We start from the raw sequence: 17560 nt of genomic DNA, 5'->3' as shown, positions 1-17560 counted from the left end.
GGGAGGAGGAGCTTGCAGTGAGCTGAGATCCGGCCACTGCACTCCAGCCTGGGCGACAGAGTGAGACTCCGTCTCCAAAAAAAAAAGAAAACATAACAAAATTTAATCATATTGTCATCTCTTTACATTTTCACTTTAGCTTGATCAAGTTCCAAGAGAGCTTGTTTGCTTCTTCTGAAAGACTACAGCCTATAAAACACAACTCATTAAAATACTTTAGTTCAATCAAAATAAGTATATGAGAGGTATAAAGACCTTTAAATCCTCATGTTTGAAAACATATCCTATCCTTTAAAAAAAATAAGATTTTTTTTTAATGCATAAAGAAACCAGTGGGGTAAAGAACTAGGAAAGTCTATGTGTAAAAAAAGGACAGACTATAACATATCAACTGAAAGTACTATAATACAATTATTTTTGAGACATATCGCATAAAAATATTATGTGTTAATTTTTTTTTTTTTTTTTTTTTTTTTTTGAGATGGAGTCTCACTCTGTCACCCAGGCTAGAGTGCAGTGGTACGATCTTGGCTCACTGCAACCTCCGCCACCCGGGTTCAAGCAATTTTCCTGCCTCAGCCTCCCAAGTAGCTGGGACCACAGGCATGTGCCACTATGTCTGGCTAAATTTTTGTATTTTCAGTAGAGATGGGGTTTCACCGTGTTAGCCAGGATGGTCTCGATCTCCTGACCTTGTGATTCGCCTGCCTCAGTCTCCTAAAGTGCTGGGATGACAGGCGTGAGCCACCGTGCCCGGCCAGTGTTAAAATTTTAAAAGCATGTCACAAAGTTTTATGTAGAGAAATGCAAAAGAGGGCTGGGCACAGTGGCTCACGCCTGTAATTCCAACACATCAGGAGGCTGAGGCAGGAGGATCACTTGAAGCCAGCCTCATCAACATAGTGAGACCCCATCTCTATAAAAAAGAAAAAAAAAAAGCAAAACAAACAATGGCATGTCTTCTTCCTAAATCTGAGAATAATGTTAAGAAAGTAACTACAGGCATATCTTATTTTACTACATTTTGCTTTATTGTGCTCTGCAGATAGTGCATTTTTTACAAAGTGATTTGTGGAAACCCCGCAGCGAGCAAGTCTATAAGCACATTTTTCTAACAGTATGTGCTCACTTCATATCTCTGTGTCACATTCTGGTAATTCTTACAATATTTAAAACTTTTTCATTATTATCATATCTGTTATGATGATCTGATCAGTATCTTTGACATTACTATTGTAATCATTTTGGACGCCACAAACCATGCCCATATAAGATAGCAAACTTAATTAATAAATGTTGTACATGTTCTAACCACTCCACCAACAGGCCATTTCCCTGTCTCTCTCCCTCTCTTCAGGCCTCCTATTTCCTAAGACACAATATTGAAATTAGGCCAGTTAATAACCCTACAATAGCCTCTAAGTGTTCGACTGAAAGAGTTACAGATCTCACACTTTATTTTATTTATTTATTATTTATTTATTTATTTATTTATTTTGAGACGGAGTCTCGCTCTGTCGCCCAGGCAAGCAAAAGCTAGAAACGATTAAGCTTTGACAGGAAGGCATGCCAAAAATGAGACAGGCCAAAAGTGAGCTCTCTTGTACCAATTAGCCAAGTTGTAAATGCAAAAGAGAAGTTCTTGAAGGAAATTAAAGGTGATTCTTCAGTGAACACACAAATAATAAGAAAGTGAAACAGCCTTATTGCTGATGTAAAGGAAGTTTTAGTGGTCAAAATAGATCAAACACTTCCTTAAGCCACAACCTAATCCAGAGCAAGGCCCTAACTCTCTTCCATTCTATGAAGCTTAAATGAGGTGAAGAAGCTGCAGAAGAAAAATCTGTAACTAGCTGAGGTTGGGTCATAAGGTTTAAGGAAAGACAGTGTCTCCATAACATAAAAGTGCAAGGTGAAACAGAATGTGCTGAAGTAGAAGGTGCAGCTAGTCAATTGGGAAGATCTAAGATAATTGATGAAGGCAGCTACAAGAAACAACAGGTTTTCAGCTGGGCCAGTGGCTCACTCCGGTAATCTCAGCACTTTGGGAGGCCTAGGTGGGAGGATCACTTGAGGCCAGGAGCTCAAGACCAGCCTGGGCCACAATTAATCAATCAATAAACAAACAACAAACAAACAATGTGGACAGAACAGCTTTATATTGGAAGAAGATGCCATCTAGGACTTTCATAGCTAAAGAGAAGTCAACGCCTGGCTTCAAAGCTTCAAAGGATAGGTTGACTCTGTTTTTAGGGGCAAAAGTCAGTGCTGATTTTAAGTTGAAACCAATGCTCACTGACTATTCCAAAAATACCAAGGCCCTTAAGAATTATGCTAAATCTACTTTGCCTGTGCTTTCTAAGTGGAACAACAAAGCCTAGATGACCCCACATCTGTTTATACCATGGTTTACTGAATATTTTAAGCCCACTGTTGAGATCTACTGCTCAGGGGAAAAAAAAAAAAAAAATCCTTTAAAAATATTACTGCTCAGGGAAAGTGGGGGAGAGCATCAGGAAAAATATCTAAATGCATGCCAGGCTTAATACCTAGGTGATGGGTTGATAGGTGCAGCAAACCACCATGGCATATGTTTACCTATGTAATAATCCTGCATATTATACACATGTATCCCAGAACTTAAAATAAATTTTAAAATATATGAATATTACTGCTCCCTGACAACACACCTAGTCACCCAAGAGCTCTGATAAAAATGCACAAGGAAATAAATGTTGTTTTCATGCCTAATAACACAATATCCATTCTACATCCCATGGGGTAATTTTGGCATTCAAATTTTTTTATTTTAAACATACACTCTACTCTGTAAGACTACAGTTGCCATAGGTAGTGATTCCTCTGATAGATATGAGCAAAGCTAATCAAAAAACCATCTGGAAAGAATTCACCGTTTTAGATGCCATTAAGAACATTTTGGTCCAGAAGAGGAAGCATTGGTATTTTTATCAACATGAACAAGAGTTTGGAAGAAGTTGATTCCAGTCCTTATGGAAGACTTTGAGGGGTTTAAGACTTAAGTGGAAGAAGTAACTGCAGATGTGGTAGAAACAGCAAGAGAACTATAATTAAATGTAGAACCTGAAGATGTGAATGAATTGCTGAAATCTCGTGATAAAACTTGAACTGATGAGGAATTGCTCTTATGGGTGAGCCAAGAACATGGTTTCTTGAGATCGAATCTACTCCTGGTAAAGGTGCTATTAACATTTTTGAAATGACAACAAAGGATTTAGAATATTACATGAGCTTAATTGATAAAGCAGTGGCAGGGTTTGAGAGGACTGATTCCAATTCTGAAAAAAGTTATACTGTGGGTGAGGCGCAACCAAATAGCACTGCATGTTGCAGATAAATCTTTTGTGAAAGGAAGAGTTGAATCGATGTGGCAAACTTCATTGCTATCTTATTTTAAAAAATAGCCGGCTGGGCGCAGTGGCTCACACCTGTATTCCCAATACTTTGGGAGGCTGAAGTGGGTGGGTCACTTGAGGTTGGGAATTTGAGACCAGCCTGGCCAACATGGTGAAACTGCATCTCTACTAAAAATATAAAAAATTAGCTGGGTGTGGTGGTGAGTGCCTGTAATCCCAGCTACTAGGGAGGCTAAGGCAAGAGAATCACTTGAAGTCAGGAGGCAGAGGTGCAGCAGTGAGCCAACATCGAGCCACTGTACTCCAGCCTAGGTGACAAAGTGAGATTCATTAAAAAAAAAAAAAAAAAAGAAAAGAAAAAGAAAAAAAGAAATTGCCACAGCCACTCCAACCTTCAACAACCGCCAGCTTGTTCAGTCAGCAGCCATCAACATCAAGGCAAAACCCTCCACCAGCAAAAAGATTACAACTCACTGAGGCTCAGATAATTGTTAGTATCTTTTTAAGCAATAAAGTATTTTTAAATTAAGGTATGTACATTTTTATACATAATGCTGTTGCATACTTCATAGATTACAGTATAGTGTAAACATAACTTTAATATGCACTGGGAAACCAAAAAATTTGCATCGCTTGCTTTATGATGATGTTTGCCTTATTGCGGTGGTCTGGAACCAAACCCACAATATCTCAGAGGTATGCATAAATATTCCTTTCTCCCAAGACAACTTGTAAATTGAAATCTCTGCCTAAGATGATTTAGGCCTTGGTCTTCGTGATCTGATGGAAAAGATGACCTTTCATAGCTTTAGCTTTGTTATTCTATAATCAGAATGAAAGAATAATCACCATATGAGAAATCTGTTCCTTTTAATTCTACTCAGCATTTTCTTAAAATTTTGTCTTTCCTCAAAATCCAAATTACAATCCCAGAGCTGGGATAGGGTCTTAGCAATTTGGAATAAGAAATATCAGTTTATCCAAACCAAAAATTTTCAACCTGCAGTCATTAGACTTCACCAGAGCAAAGCTTTTGGCTATTTGCAACTTTAGGAAACTAATCTCACTGACTTGGCTTCAGGGAAGATGAATTAGACATACTTTTCCCTGTTTCTCCCACTAAGTATAACTCAGAACCCTGTACGTTATATGGAGGCAAAAACAGAAGAAGACTCTGAAAGGTGGAAAGAAGGCAGACTGGGGACCCAAGGAAACACACAGAAGTCTGTCTCTGGGATTTTTCTTTGCCTCAAGTATCCTAGTCTTAAACCTGATGAACCAGTGACTGCAACAACCTGCCCAATTTCCACAGAACTCTGCTGAGTGAAAAAAGCCAAACCCACAGGTTACATGCTGTATGGTTGTATTTTGAAATGATAAAATTATAGAAATGGAAAAGAAATCAGTGGTTATCAGGGGTTAAGGAGAAGGGAAGCTGGTGCGGCTATAAAAGGCCAACATGAGAGACCCTTGTGGTGTAAGAACTGTTCTGTATCTTCACTGTATCAATGTCAATATCCTAGCTCTGATATTGTCCTGTAGTTTGGCAAGATGTTACCACTGGAGGAAACTGGGTAAAAGATACACAAGATCCCTCTGAATTACGTCTTATGATTGCATGTGAATCTCCAATTATTCAACGTAAAGAGATTATTTTGTTTAAGTGACTTCTAATAAACATCTTCTTAACTGGCACATTGAGATGGCTGACAAAAGAAAAAGTGCTGGATGTGTTACCCTTGTAATGTTTGTTTTGGATTTTTTTTTTTTGAAAAATCAATCTCCAACTTTAAAAATATTCTCTACAGCAAATATTCCCATAATCTTTTCTCAAGCTGGGGAACAGAAATTCACATTATAAGAACTAGCCAATGCAGCCTGGACGTGGTGGCTCACGCCTGTAATCCTAGCACTTTGGGCGGCCAAGGCGGGCAGATCACCTGAGGTCAGGAGTTCCAGACTAGCCTGGCCAATATGGTGAAACCCCATCTCTACTGAAAATACAAAAATTAGCCAGGCGTGGTGGTGGGCACCTGTAATCCCAGCTACTTGGGAGGTTGAGGCAGTAGAACTGTTTGAACCCAGGAGGTGGAGGTTTCAGTGAGCTGAGATCGCGCCACTGCACTCTAGCCTAGGCGACAGAGGGAGACTCCATCTCAGGAAAAAAAAAAAAAAAAAAAAAAAAAGAGTGAATTAGCCAGCACAATCACTAAACCTATTAGCTGATGATAAATTTTTAAAATGGTAGCTCAATAAATGGTCAGCTTTTAAATTTAGATGTACTAGGCCAGGCATGGTAGCTCACACCTGTAATCCCAATACTTTCAGAGGCTGAGGGGAGCAAATAACTTGAGGCCAGGAGTTCGAGAACAGCCTGGCCAACATGGCAAAACCCTGTGTCTACTAAAAATACAAAAATTACTCGGGCATGGTGGCATGCACCTGTAATCCCAACGACTCAGCAGGCTGAGCCGAGATCATGCCACTGCACTCCAGCCTGGACAACACTCTGCTCAAAAAAAGAATAATAAATAAATATAAAGTAATTTGACAACAAATATGGGGACCACTTTTACCGGAAACAATCAATAGTCCTCTTTCACTTCATGTATCTCCAAACACACACACACACACACACACATATATATATATACACACATATATGTGTATTTTTTTTTTTTGAGAGTTTCACTCTTTTGCCCGGGCTGGAGTGCAGTGGCTCGATCTCAGCTCACTGCAACCTTCACCTCACGGGTTCAAGCAATTCTCCTGCCTCAGCCTCCGAAGTAGCTGGCATTACAGGCATGTGCCACCATGCGCGGCCAATTTTGTATTTTTTTAGTAGAGATGAGGTTTCACCATGTTGGTCAGGGTGGTCTCGAACTCCTGACCGCAGGTGATCCACCTGCCTCGGCCTTCCAAAGTGCTGGGATTACAGGCGTGAGCCACCATGCCCGGCCTCCACTCCTATATATTTGTTGGTCTTGATATATTTTCAGTTTTCATTTAGTTTGTATTTTTTTCTACAAATTTTATTTATGAGTTTTATTTCTTATTTAGAAACAAGTGTTCATATATTTATGATTTTTAAAAAGAATGAGACTTCTTCTATAACTGACACAGGGGCATACAGGGCCTCTTTTTAGTCCAAGTTGCTTTTTATATTTCAGCATTTAGCCTGAGGAAGCTGAACTATGTGAAGAGTCAGAACATACATCTCTCAAATTCTAAGAATAATTTTTTAATGCATGGCACCATCAAGAGGCAATAGCTTGTACTGCCACTGTAAGAACAGAGGATTTGCTCTCAAGAACAGACTACTGCAAAAATTCAGCTTAAGGCTTTGGCTGAATCTGAAGATTAAATCAACTTATGTACCTGCCAATGGCCATTCTAGCTCAGAGTATAGGAAGAAAGTCATTGTTTCTCAAGATCCTTTCAAAAGTCTTGAGTCACTAAGTTTATTGGGTTGGTAAACAAACCTCTCACCCCGTTTGCAATTTAGCTGGCTTCTTCCAGCTAGTGCAGCCATTTTTTTTTTTTAATAAATTAAAATTATACTCAGGATGTAGCAAACGGAAGGGCTACATCAGGAAGGAGATTCAAGTCAGACTGGAGGACGAAATAGTTTTCAGTACTTAGACTTGCCTTCACATTTCAAAGACATTCTTCTAAAAAAAAAAATAGATTAATACTAAACAACAATAAGCATGCTCTTAACATTGTCAATTCTGCTATCCAAACAAAAAATACTGTCAAACTTAATAATATTGTTCAACATAGCCAAAAAGGTCTGAATGCCCAACTTATTTTGGGGAGTCAGGAGTCACCAGGAAATAGAGGCAGCAAGAAGCAAATAGAGAAGCAAAAAATCTACATGTGGAGTCACTTTCACCTGACAACGCTCACTAGTCTTGGGTTCCTAAACAACTTTTCCTGATTACAACATTAAATAATACCAACCCGTTTATTTTCTGGTCTTTAAAATAGGGTCTGCATCTGACCACCTTTCAGAGATTAGAGAACATATAAATTTATTTTATAAAATACCAAAAGTCCTTAAACAAATATGCTCAATTAGTCTTTTACTTAATTTTAGAAACATTAGATCTATGATCTGCTCAATGGTACACAAGCAAGACTCTCGGACCTGTAGCCTTGGTTTTCGTACGACCTTGGAGAGCGACAATTCTTACAAAGAATGCTAGAAAATTTTCAAAGTAAAGAAAAATAACTCTTTCATCTTTTTATTTTTAATTGAAATTTGGAAAAGAATTTCTCCTTTCTAGAAGTAAAAAAGAATGCATTTATACTGAGATATCTTCATTTTTTGTACAGAGCTTCACTGTTACCTAGAACTAAATGCATATCATCTGGGAACCAGGGATGCAACCTACAGTCACAGATTAAGGAAACCCAGAATGAATGTCAAGAATGGGTATCAAAAACATTCAATTACTCTTTTTAAAAACATGTAAAGAATGCTTCCTATGCTCTAGTCATCTGGCTAGGAGGTGCATCTATAGTGGTAAGCAAGATAGGTAGGGTCCCAGCCTCTTACTGATTAAAATTATTTAGTTATAAAGTGTTTTCATAGGAGCTATAAGGACAAAACACCTTCAATGGTAGGACTTGCTGACCCAGACATTTCACCTATTCACATAACTACCACAGAAACATTAATATGTGCCTTAAAAGAAAGCCAACCTTATTTTCAAGGAATCCATATGCAATGTAAAAAATTCGTATGTATGTAAAAAATCAGAAAACCTTACTCCATGATGCTTCATGAGAGCTGGCATCACATTACAACACGTTTGAGAAATAAGTATCATCGTGGCCCTGCATAATTCTAAATGGCAACAATGCTATTTACCAAGGCACTACAGACGACCATCACCAGCCAGAAAGAAAATATTGGATGGCTACAATGCAATTCGTGGGAATCCACTGGTTCTCCACAAAAGCACACAGGTGCCTTTGGCAACGTAACCAAATGAATACTCTTAAAAGCATCAGGGTTTGCTTTCATTTTTTTATTTTGCCCTTTTCTTCTTAAAATGACTTTCACTGCCTTGGACCATAAAAAGCTCTAGACAGCCATCACTACCTCTGGACTACTTGGAGGAAGGCAGGTGTCAAATAGGATGAATACAAGAATACCCTACTTTATAATGATTTTTCTAACCTCTAAAACAGCAGTCCCCCAAATTTTTGGCAACAGGATTGGTCTCATGGAAGACAATTTTTCCAGGGACATGGGGGAGGGATAGTTTGGGGATGATTCAAGCACATTATATTTATTGGGCACTTTATTTCTATTATTATTACAGTGTAATGTGTAATGAAGTAATTATATAACTCATCATAATGTAGAATCAGTGGGAGCCCTGAGCTTGTTTACCTGCAACTAGTTGGCCCCATCTAGGGGCGATGGGAGACAGTGACAGATCATCAGCCATTAGACTCTCATAAGGAGCACACAACCTAGATCCCTCACATGTTCAGTTCACAATAGTGTTCACGCTCTTTTGAAAATCGAATGCCACCACTGATCTAACAGGAGTTGGAGCTCAGGCAGTAACGTAAGTGATGGGGAGTGGCTGGAAATACAAATGAACCTTTGCTGGCTTACCACTCACCTCCTGCTGTGCAGCCCCATTCCTAACAGGCCACAAACCACTACTGGTCTAAGGCCCATGGCCCGGGGGATGGGGACCCCTGCTCTAGAACATCTAACTTGTCAAAGAATCAGCATCCCAGCCCTCTAGCAACACCTTATCCATTAATGTCCTCTACTTGAAACATAGCTCAGAGTGAGGAAGTTAAAATGACCCACCAACCAGTCCAAATGGATGTCACAAGGTCTATGAACAGAAATGCACACACTTCATGTGCTTGGGACCTCCTTGAGACCTCACTTGTACTTAGTCACTCTTAGTTCAGAACACTTCAAATCAAGACTTGATAACTGGTTTTTAAGATCATAAAAAACGAAAAGGCTGGCAAAAATGACCAAAGCATGAATTGGTAGCTGAGAGCAAAAACAAAAAAGAAATAAACATTATTTTTTTAAAAAAGGAACAAACTAGGCTGGGCGCGGTGGCTCATGCCTGTAATCCCAGCACTTTAGGAGGCTGAGGCGGGCGGATCACGAGGTCAGGAGATCGAGACCATCCTGGTTAACACGGTGAAACCCCGTCTCTACTAAAAATACAAAAAAATGAGCCAGGCGTGTGGCGGGCGCCTGTAGTCCCAGCTACTCGGGAAGCTGAGGCAGGAGAATGGCGTTAACCCAGGAGGCGGAGCTTGCAGTGAGCCGAGATCGCATAGGTTTGTTCACCGTGGGCCTAAAAATTTCTCAAATCAAATGAGTAAGTCGCCTGCCCTTAAGATAATTTTATACAGGTAAACTATTATTTTTAATATTATAGGTAACGTTCAAAGATTGGGTACTTTACAGAAAGGCCCTGAATATATGCCAGTGCCCTCACTCTCTGTAATATGTTCTTAAAAAACTGATTTAAAGGATTTTAACTCTCCTTCATGCTGATATTGTTTGTTAAATTAACCGTAAATTAACCATAGCCACTTAACTCTTACATTCACCAAGTATTCTCTACTTTCCCAGTGAGCTTGCCTACAAAATACAATATCTCGTTAACGAAGACAAGACAGTTTTAGAACCTTGTGGACAGAACTTTACCAGGTATTCTTAACTCTTAATATTTCAAAGAATTGCATAGAGAAAATTAGACAGTACTAGGCACCCAAATCAGATTTTCAGGACTTTTTAGTCCAGAAATAGAAGACTTCATGAAACCAAATTAAGAGCCCAAGAAACAGAGGAATAAGAATTAATTACATAGAAGTGATTGAATTGATAATAAAAATTGAATTTCTAAACATGGATATGTGTTTTGGAATATTACTAGTATTATTTTTAATGTTCTATTTTTTCAGGGGGAAAACCCTTTGGCATTCATACTGCTCTATCTCTAATCCTCTATTCAGCTAACTCTGACTTTCCAAACTAAATGAAATATTATTTTAATGGTAAATTGTTCTCACTGATCTCTGAAATGCAGGAAGTAATTTGAGTCACTTTACTTTTTAATGGCAATATCATAATTTGCATAGGCTTGATAAGAATCTGTCATCCCTTTTACCACAATGTAGTCAAACAAATAGACTATGCAACCAAGATCAAGTCTAGAGAGTCAAATTTTAAAATAAGCCTCATTTCAACAGATACAGTAAGTCCACTATTAAAGAAAAAATATATATAACTTCATATTTACAGCAATATCCACAAAGCTCTCCCAAGAAGTCAAAACTGTTTATGACTTAACAGGCCCAACCTTACAGGCAGTACAGAAGGTCACTTCCTGGATTGCCAAGAATCATACCAGATTTGGAAAATCTGGAGGAAAGAGAAATTCAACACTTAGAGATGCTGAACATGAAAGCTAGCAGAGATGAATTTCTTGAGTTTGGTTGCCTATCCTTGGGATCGAAGAGCAAATAGAAGCATTTAAGGAAGACATCCAGAGTAATGGAAGCCATTAAAAATGCTCTTCCAGATTCCTTGTTAAGTTATCGGATAGAAGTTAATATTCTGGCTTTATAAATAACAGTTTTTTTGCATGGTATAGCATTATATTTGCTGTCCATTACAAGCTTTTTGTATGCTAATTAAAACATCTTCTGAATTTCTGTCAATGAAGCAAGCCCAAACACAACACCATTTTGTGACCAAGAATAGTCTGCAGAGATTATTTATGATAATAAAGAGGAATGTCATACTGAGTACTGCATAACTGACCCACCCAAAGACTATCTAAATTCTCTAAGGTTATGCACATTTGTTTTCATTCACTATTGTCAGTTAGGATATTTGAAAACTCTGTAAGAACAGACATCAACTTATCAAAAACTATGAGTGATGCAAATGATTACTGCTCTAAAATGTCAAACATACTTCCTACTGGATGGATGCAAATGGTTTCCGTCCATTATAAGCCAAAGGTTATAACAGGTGTGTCCAATCTTGGTCCACACTGGAGAAGAAGAACTGTCTTGGGCCACACATAAAATACACTAACAGTAACTGATGAACTTAAAAAAAAAAAAAAAAAAAAAGGCAAAAAAAATCTCATCATGTTTTAAGAAAGTTTGAGTTTGTATGGGATGACATTCAAAGCCATTGTGGGCCATGTGCGGCCCACAGGCCACAGGTTGGACAAGGCTGGGTTATAATTTTATTGTCCTATAGGGTATTAACCAGTTTTGTGATTCAAAAATCATATTCTAGAATATTTTAGCAACTAAAATACTTCTGATAATCATGTAGTGTTGTTGTAAATCAGCTTCACTATCCTGCAGCTTCTCTCATTAAGGAAATCACGAATCAAAAATGAATCAAAGTAATCTCTGACAGGTATTCATTCTAAAAGAGAAAAACCTGTGCTTAAAAGAGAATGGAAAAAAGCAGTTGTCTGTTCTCATTCATTGGTGAGACTCTCAAGGGATGTTTCCCCCCGTCTTCTTATTTTCAGTAAGTATAAATTCATTTTAGATGGAAAAAGACAACTCAATAGATCTTGTATGTGTAGTTTGGAGTCACTGTACGTGCTAAGAATCAGAGCTAAAGATAGTAAGGTTGTGTATGAACAGTGTGGAGAAAAGCTGACCACTGAGGCAACTCCAACTTTCTAGACAAGTTGCTATAAAGACAAATTCACTACCTAATTCTTGGTGAGTCATGATTTCACTGACTACTTCTCTCATAACCATACACATGCAAATTTAATGATATAAATAATACAAGTCAGCATTTCCTCATAGTCTTAAAGAGAAGTTTGTAAGACTCAGAAATTTCATAAAATTCGCAACTCCTCTGTTATGTTTTTAAAGAATTTATACTTGTGAGAAGTCCGCAGAGCAACTAAATTAACATTAATTCCTGGAGGCCTTCAAGATAGCCAAACATGCCTATTAATAGTGATATGGGAAGAAGCATATAGCAGGAGAGAAGAGAAAGATAGCAGCTGTGGCTGCTGAACATGAATATCCTATATTCCCACATATCCTGGAGTCCATCTCCAAGGCTGCCCTGTAGATGCTGGTTAATGAAACAGTGAGGTCAATCACTGTTAGATGAAGATTACCAATCGCTCCATCTCCTGTTCCCTGAGTCTTTCCTCCCTCTGCCGCCGATGATAATCCATCAGGTCATCACGTCCTGAAATAGAGCTAATGCTGCTTTTCCGTTCCCGAAGGACAGGTTGGGGGGTTCCTGAGGTCTGCCTGAGGCTTTCCAAATCAGCCTCATCAAATTCCACAGATCCACAAGAGAAGTTCCTCCTGGTCGCAAACACTCTGTCTGACTCTCCAGCAAGAAGTGAGTGACTCGGGTTTGTCCCCACGTATGAAGCCCGATCAAAGTCATCAGAGGCGCAGGAGGAGGTGGAGGCCAGAAGCATCTTCCGAGCCACTCGAGGACTGGCAGGGATACTGAGGGTAGAACTTACATAAGGATTGCCTTCAGAAGCAGAGGTTTTATAGGGTAAAGCCCCTGAGCTCAAAGAAGAAAAATTAAGGTAATTGTCATTGTCTATTATGCTATGAGGTAGATCCTTTTCCCCAAGTTTTGTTCTTTTGGAATTGCCCAGAGAGTTTCTTGGAGGCAAGCTGAGAGGTGTCAGCTGGTTCTCTGTGGCTTTGTACAACCTGGGAAGTGATCGGCTGTAGGCTCCCATGTGACTCAGGCTGCTGCTGGAGTACTTCCTAGTTCTCAAATTGATGTTTTCAGATGCAAGCTCCTTGTGTCTAGTTAACTTGGGTTGAAGCGTCAGGCTGTCCTGAATGCTCATTTTCCTGGCTTGCTTTGGGCTTGAAGGCATGCTTGCAGCTCCCGATCTGCTGATAGGAGGGGGGCCAGCATCACTCAGGGAACTTCCATTCCACATGGCCAGGAGCGAGCCAGATGCCTTCCGACCTTCCAGCCCTCCGAGAAAGTAGACATTGTCATGCGATTTATTCCTTGAGCTATACTTGGAATAGGGAGGCTTCTCTGAGAGCCTCAAGGCCCTTTCACTGTCCCGGCCAGTATAATGATCAAAGTCTGCTCTTCCAAGTGGATATCCACTAAGGGAGGATGTAGTGCTCAGTAAAGGAGTTGGAGGTTTCATAGCAATATTTTTGTCAGTTCCATCATAAGAGAACTGCTTGCTTCCCTGGATTTTGGCTAAGGAGGGGCTGCTTTTGACACTGGTTCCCAAAGGAGAAGGGCTTCTCTTTGCAGGCACAGGTTGTGAGAGGGTTAAATAGGAGCCAGAATAGTCTCCATTGGCTTTAAATCTCAGACTGGAAGAGTATTTCTTTGGGCTGAGGCTCTCCATCATGTTTTGGAAATCGTTCTCAACAGAATGCACCACAGAGTCTTCCTCTAAGCTACCATTTTCTAAATCTAGCTCCTTTTGTATGTAGCTATGCTCTTCCATAATCTTACTGGAATCTGTAAAGAAATAAAAGAGAAAATTTTGCGTTAAAAAAGATTTTAAGAGAACAATCCCTTGTTAGGCCTACATCTGAACAAATAATCTTGCAGTCTGACCTAATGCAAATAAACACAAACTCAGTTTTACTAATAAACCTGTTAAAACCATACAGCAAATTAAAGGAGAATAAAGATCACTGATATGAGATATCTTATGTACAAAAGAAAAATAACTTAAAAGGACAGCAATGACATTTGAGTGAAACAAATCCCTAACCAAGTAAAGGCGCAGGATTAGGCTGGGACGTAAAAAAGACAATTTCTCCTTAATGTTCTGGCCCTTCAAGGAACACCTGCTTCCCTAGTGACCAGCTAATGCCCAAAGGCATAATGTAATGGACTTTACTATAGATGTCTCTGCTAGAATCATTAACTGCTCAGAAATAAAGTCCTGAGGAAACAAAATTCACATTTGGGCAGAAAAAGAAAAGTTTACGTTAGACACTGATCAATAACGTGAGAGTTAGAAGATGGTTCTTTAAACGAGGGCTCTGGGAGTTACCTTCTCAACAAAAAGACTTAAAGCTCCTTTAGTCATCAGAGGCAGGTAATAACAAAGAAAAGGGTATTCCACCAATTACTGACCCATGATAAAAACCTGAAACTGTTATATCCTTCCAATTTTCTACTACCCCAAATGCACTATGCTCAACCTATCAGGACCTACTCACTCTTCCAGGGAATAGATCAGGATTCTGTGCTCCATGATTAAAATTTTTAAGAAAATATGTTTTGATCCCTGGTTTGAACAATGTTAACTTAAAAAACTAAAGTTTTAGCCTATGAAAATGTCTTTTAATTACAAGCTATTACTGCAAATGGGAAGGATTATAATTCTACCTGTTAAATTTTTTTTTCTTAGATTATCAGTAAACTGAAAATACAATTTAAACACTGTCATTGAACTCATGAACCACTAAAACTGTCCTCCAACCCTTAGGCACATCAGGCACTAATTATGATATCTCTCTGGTCTATATATAAACAGTATCACATATGGTTAGTAATGGTTTCATAATGTGGTTGTCTCTGTAACTAGGCCACAGGTTTAAGGAAGAGGTTATGTCTAGTATTTTTATCTTCCACCCCTCTAGCTCTCGTTGCCCCAGAGGTGAGAAATTCAATGAATATAAGCTTTCCATTTTAATCAAAGCTTTCCTCACTCCCTCTCAGCCAAGGACTTTCACCCTGTTGCTCAGCTTCACACAGTTTCTGAGCAAATTCAGATAGCCTAGTAAAGAGCTCCTTCTTTATCCACAAGGCCACGAAACAGTCTGGCTGCATAAATCCTGCTGATGGGCCAGGTACCCAACTTCCCATAAAGGTGCAGCCTCCCCCAACAAACTCTGCCTTGGGTTCCTTATCCTCTAACCCAAATCCCTGCCCAGATAGATACAAACATAATTTGTCTTTTTAAATGTACCTAAAAAAAAAAAATGAAGTTTCTTCATTATATTTGGCTCCCAGCTGGGATCTAGTCCTGCCATCTAGCTCTTGGTAAGGCTTTCATTTCCTCTGGGACAGTGCCCTTTCTGCCTCCAAGACAAATACTCTTCTCAGCATGTGTCTGCTGCTATCAATTCTGGTTTTAAAAGCAACACCAGCCTAGTTTGAGACCTATCTTACCATGCCCGCTTAGAGGACTAAAACTGAGACTCCTCTATTCCGAAGTAACATCACTTCTCGTTGGCTTGCCATATTGAAATTCCAGCAAGCCTTGGCCAATTCTCTCACGTTAAATATTTTGGAATTGAAAAAACAAGGAAATAGATGGATCCTGAGGACATTACAGTGTTATTTATTAGAATGGGAAAATACCATAAATGCCAAATAATAGGGAAAAAATCAAATAAGCTATAATATATAATACATCATGAGAGCATATTATACAATCATACAATCATTTAAAATCATATTTTGAAGTACATTTTATAGCACAAAAAGTACATTCATAAAATGTTAAGTTAGTTTTAAAAAACATATCAGCTTTTTTACACAGACACACACCCATATACATGGATTATACACATACAGGTATATTTCTGTATGTAATACAATGAGTGCCGTTTTCTTATACAGTTGACTCTTGAACAACACAGGCTTGAACTACATGGGTACACTTACATGCAACATTTTTTTCAATAAATATACTGGAAAATTTTTTGGAGATTTGCAATAATTTGAAAAAACTCAAACTGCGTAGGCTAGAAATATTGAAAAAACAAAAAAGAAAAGTGAGGTATGTGATGAGCATAAAATATTTGTGGCTACTAGTCTATTTCATCATTTACAACCATAAAACATACACAAATGTCTTATGAAAAGTAACACAGACTACACATAATGCCATTCTCAGTAGAGAGAAATGTAAACAAACATAAAAATATGATATTATATCATGGTTGCATAAAACTAACTGTAGTACATACCATACTACAGTAATTGGACACCCCCTGTTGCTACTGCAGTGAACTCAAGTGTTGCAGGTATTCACTGAAAACGCCACGTGATGCTAATCACCTGTGCATGTGCAGTTCATCTCTCCAGTAAATTTAATATTGCAGTAATAAGTTATATCTCATGGTTCTCAAGTTTTTAAAACACATTTAATTTAATACTATAAACCCTGAATAACACCATGGGACACATACAAAATGCCACTAGTGATGCTGGAAGTGCACCCAGGAAGCAGAGACAAGTCACGACATTACAAGAAAAAGTTGAATTGTCTGATATGTACCAGAGATCGAGGCCTGCAGCTACAGTTGCCTGCCATTTCAAAATAAATGAATCCAGCATAAGGACCACTATTAAAATAAAGAAAAGGAAAATTGTGAAGTTGTCACTGCAAGCTATGCCAGAAGGTATGAACATTTTATACTTTTTGTGAAATAACTTTGAGTCTCAGTGAAAGTGCACCTTTTAAGTGGGCACAAGATTTCTTTAAAAAAAGGCATACCTACAGACTCTAATAATATTCAAGAAAAGGCAAAATCATTACATGACAACTTAAAGCAAAAGGAGGTAAGGAATCTAAAGCTGGAGAATTTAATGCCAGCAAAGGATGGTTTGATATTTTAGAAACAGGTTTGGCCGAAAAAATATCAAGATAACAGCAAAAGCAGCTTCTGCCAACCAAGAGGCAGCAGATAAGTTCTTGGACACCATATAAATTCCCTGAGGAGAAAGGATATCTGGCTGAACAGGGTGGTTTCATTGTTTTTATTTATTTGTATATTTTTTAATAAACTCCTAAGCACTTAGATGAACAGGTTTTTAATGAAGACAACATTTGCCCAATCCTGAAAAAAAAAAAAAAAATGCCACAAAGGACATTTACTAGTAAGGAAGAGAAGCGAGCACCAGGATTTAAGGCAGCAAGGACAGACTTACTCTACCATTTTGTGCATACGCAGTCATAGTTATGACCAGAACTGTCCTCTATAAAGCTGCTAACCCTGAGCCTTCAAAGGAAAATATAAATACTAGTCTTTTAGCTGTACCACAAGAAGGCTTGGACAATGAGAACTCTTTTCCTGGATTGGTTCCACTGATGCTTTGTCCCTGGAGTCAGGAAGTACTTTGCCAGTAAGGGACTGCTTTT

At 38.6% G+C, this 17560-nt stretch overlaps 1 protein-coding gene across 2 annotated transcripts in view; it reads right to left on the bottom strand.

The window, feature by feature from the left end:
- PHLDB2 (pleckstrin homology like domain family B member 2) overlaps positions 1–17560 on the bottom strand; it is a 122197-nt gene that overhangs the window by 76618 nt on the left and 28019 nt on the right. For both annotated transcript variants that reach the window (XM_030940849.1, XM_030940852.1), the window contains exon 2: positions 12566–13914. In XM_030940849.1, coding sequence (XP_030796709.1) covers positions 12566–13914 — 1349 coding nt within the window. The remainder of the gene's footprint in view (positions 1–12565; positions 13915–17560) is intronic.

Source organism: Rhinopithecus roxellana, chromosome 1, assembly GCF_007565055.1.
Source record: "Rhinopithecus roxellana isolate Shanxi Qingling chromosome 1, ASM756505v1, whole genome shotgun sequence".
Taxonomy (NCBI): Eukaryota; Metazoa; Chordata; class Mammalia; order Primates; family Cercopithecidae; genus Rhinopithecus; species Rhinopithecus roxellana.
Note: the sequence above shows the minus strand (reverse complement) of the source record. Positions and strands in the feature narration are given on the sequence as shown.